Source organism: Scardinius erythrophthalmus (assembly GCF_964197995.2).
Source record: "Scardinius erythrophthalmus genome assembly, chromosome: 4".
Taxonomy (NCBI): Eukaryota; Metazoa; Chordata; class Actinopteri; order Cypriniformes; family Leuciscidae; genus Scardinius; species Scardinius erythrophthalmus.
This window is the reverse complement of record NC_138224.1, coordinates 40,067,657-40,070,511: the sequence shown is the minus strand read 5'-3', so window position 1 is coordinate 40,070,511 and position 2,855 is coordinate 40,067,657. Positions and strand designations below refer to the sequence as shown.

General features: G+C 41.4%; 1 protein-coding gene across 1 annotated transcript; it reads left to right on the top strand.

The window, feature by feature from the left end:
* Nucleotides 1-238: 238 nt before the first annotated feature.
* LOC308689307 (zinc finger BED domain-containing protein 5-like) lies at nt 239-2,256 on the top strand (the record flags this gene model as incomplete). The annotated part of the gene is made up of 2 exons (XM_081362960.1): nt 239-1,757; nt 1,925-2,256. The coding sequence occupies 2 exons, from the start codon at nt 239-241 to the stop codon at nt 2,254-2,256; spliced, it is 1,851 nt and encodes a 616-aa protein (XP_081219086.1).
* Between the last annotated feature and the right edge of the window lie 599 nt (nt 2,257-2,855).

Below are 2,855 nucleotides of genomic sequence, written 5' to 3'. Positions count from 1 at the left end.
ATTTTTGAGAATCGGAATATCAGATAGTTGATGACATGGTAAGCAAGTTTGTGAATATTTTTAAATAAAAAAGGAAAAAGGAAATTAAGGTGATCTGTCATCCAGTATTGTGGTCGCGTCACATATGACGCGTCGCCATGGAAACATTAAGCGGGAATGTTCTAAAATAACAGTCGCCTTGAAAAAAACAATAACAAAACTAAAATAACAGTCGCCTTGAAAAAAACAATAACAAAACATGGATAAATTTGTGACACGGACCTCAAAAGTTGTCGAGCCAGCGCCAGCAGAGAGACACAAGCCAGACGGACCTAATCAACCAAAAAGCCAACCGAAAAGAAAATATGATGATGGGTATCTTGCTCTTGGATTCACGGCAGCGGTGGTGGGGGCAGAGGAGAGACCGATGTGTGTTCTGTGTCTTAAACCGCTAGCAGCAGATAGTATGAGACCCAACAAATTAAGACGACACCTAGAGACCACACACCCCAGTCACGTCAATAAGCCACTTGATTTCTTTCAAAGAAAACTTGCAGAATACCGTCAACAGGAGACTCGCATGGTAAAAGCTGCCTCAGTAAACAGTAAAGCACAGATGGCGTCATATAGAGTGGCATACAGAATTGCACAATCCAAAAAACCACACACAATCGCAGAGCAGCTCATTCTCCCCGCTTCGCTAGACATGGTGTCAATTATGCTCGACGAGACAAGCGCAGCAAAATTAAAAGCTATTCCCCTGTCAAACGACACAGTTGCAAGACGTATATGCAACATTTCAAGTGATCTTGAGGAACAACTCATAGAAAAATTAAAAGACAGTCGTTTTGCATTACAAGTGGACGAAGCTACTGACAGCAATAAAGACTGCTTGTTCATCTCCTACGTCCGCTTTGTGAATGGCGAGTCACTGTGCGAGGATTTGCTGTTTTGCAAATACATAAAAAATAGAGCCACAGCTGATGAGCTGTTTAAGATCATGGACAGTTACCTCAAAGAACACGGCCTTAAATGGGAAAATTGTGTGGGCTTTTGCTCTGATGGCGCACAGACCATGGCAGGGTCAAGAAACGGGCTGCAGGCACTAATAAAGAGGGTTGCGCCAGATGCGCACTGGACGCACTGTGTCATTCACAGGGAAGCGCTCGCGTCAAGGCAGCTCAGCCCTGAATTAAATGAGGTTTTGACAGAAGTAGTGAGCGTGGTAAATTTTATCAAAACCCGACCCCTGAAAGCGCGACTGTTCTCCGCACTTTGTGAAGAAATGGGAGCTGATCACACATCTGTGCTGTTTCACAGTGAAGCAAGGTGGCTCTCCCGTGGCAAAGTGCTGTCGCGCGTCTTTGAGCTCAGGGCAGAGATTCGGATGTTCTTGGAGGAGGAGCGCATGTATGAGGCTGCAAGCAAATTCAGTGATGAAGAATTTCTGTTTAAACTGGCCTACCTCAGCGATATGTTTGGCAAGCTGAATGAATTAAATCTTCAGCTTCAAGGCAAAGACAAGCACATACCTCACCTGGCAGATAAGATCAATGCATTCAGCCGAAAGCTTGAGGTATGGGGCAGGCGCCTCGATCAGCAAAACATAGATGTCTTTGAGAACCTGAGTGAAGTTGCTGAAAACACTGATTCTGGAGCCACCACAGTTATCCCTTGTATTAAGCAGCACATCTCTTCCCTCAAAGAATTGTTTCAAAAATACTTCCCGAACAACAGTGCTCAGTATGCCTGGGTTATGGATCCATTCAATGCAGCAGGTTGGTATTTTGACATTTATTGAATATTATACTCATATACAGTATTATGCATTTTATTTATGTTATGCTACTTACTAACTGGAATAGACTGTTGTCAAACAGATTTCTTTGTGTTTATTATGCAATGACAAATAAAGTAAGCCTATTTATTTATATTCTGTCTGCAGCACCTGCTGATTTTGGGTCTGCTGAGGAGGACCAGTTTATTGATCTGACATCTGACTCCACCCTGAGGCTCAGGTTTAAAGCTCAGAATCTTAGTGAATTCTGGTTTGGAGTGGAGAGGGAGTATCCACTCATCGGGCAGAGAGCTGTGTGCATTCTTCTTCCCTTTGCCACATCATATCTCTGTGAGATGGGCTTTTCAGCTGTTGCTTCGCTGAAAACGAAGTACAGATCTCAGCTGAACATTGAGCATGACTTGAGAGTTGCAGTATCAAGCCTGCAACCCCGCTTTGAGAAATTGTGCAATGCAAAACAGGCCCATTGCAGCCACTAATGCAGGGATAACCTGCCGAATGGATTTCTCTTCTTTTCTTTTTTTTTTTTTTTTACAGATTGCAAAGTGGCACTTTTATATCTTTTCTATTTTTGAAATTAGTAACATTTTTGACACAGCTGCACTTTTATTTTCTCTATTTTTTTAATTTCATGCAAGTTATGATGACACAGCTGCACTTTTATTTTCTTTATTTTTGAACTTTCTGTTATTTCATGTATATAGTTTGTATTTTAGATACAACTTGTTACTCTGATACTACTTGTTCAATAAATTGGAACATGTTAAGCTTGTTGCGCATTTTATTAGCATTGTGTTGGGGCGATGGGGGTAGGTGGGGCTTTAAAATTCTCCCTTGTCTAAAGTGGGGAATGACCAAAAAAGTTTGAGAACCACTGGTGTAAACCGTCTCAAGTTCAGAGTTTTCAACCCTAATTATACACACCTGAATCAATTTAAACCAATTAATAAAAAATTACAGACAGGTGTGTTGGAACTGAACCCTCCATGACCTGCCTTGAAAAATCCCTGCATGAACTCTGAATGCATTTAGAAGTCATTTAATAAATTCCAATAAAACTGTTGTTTTAAAGTGTGTT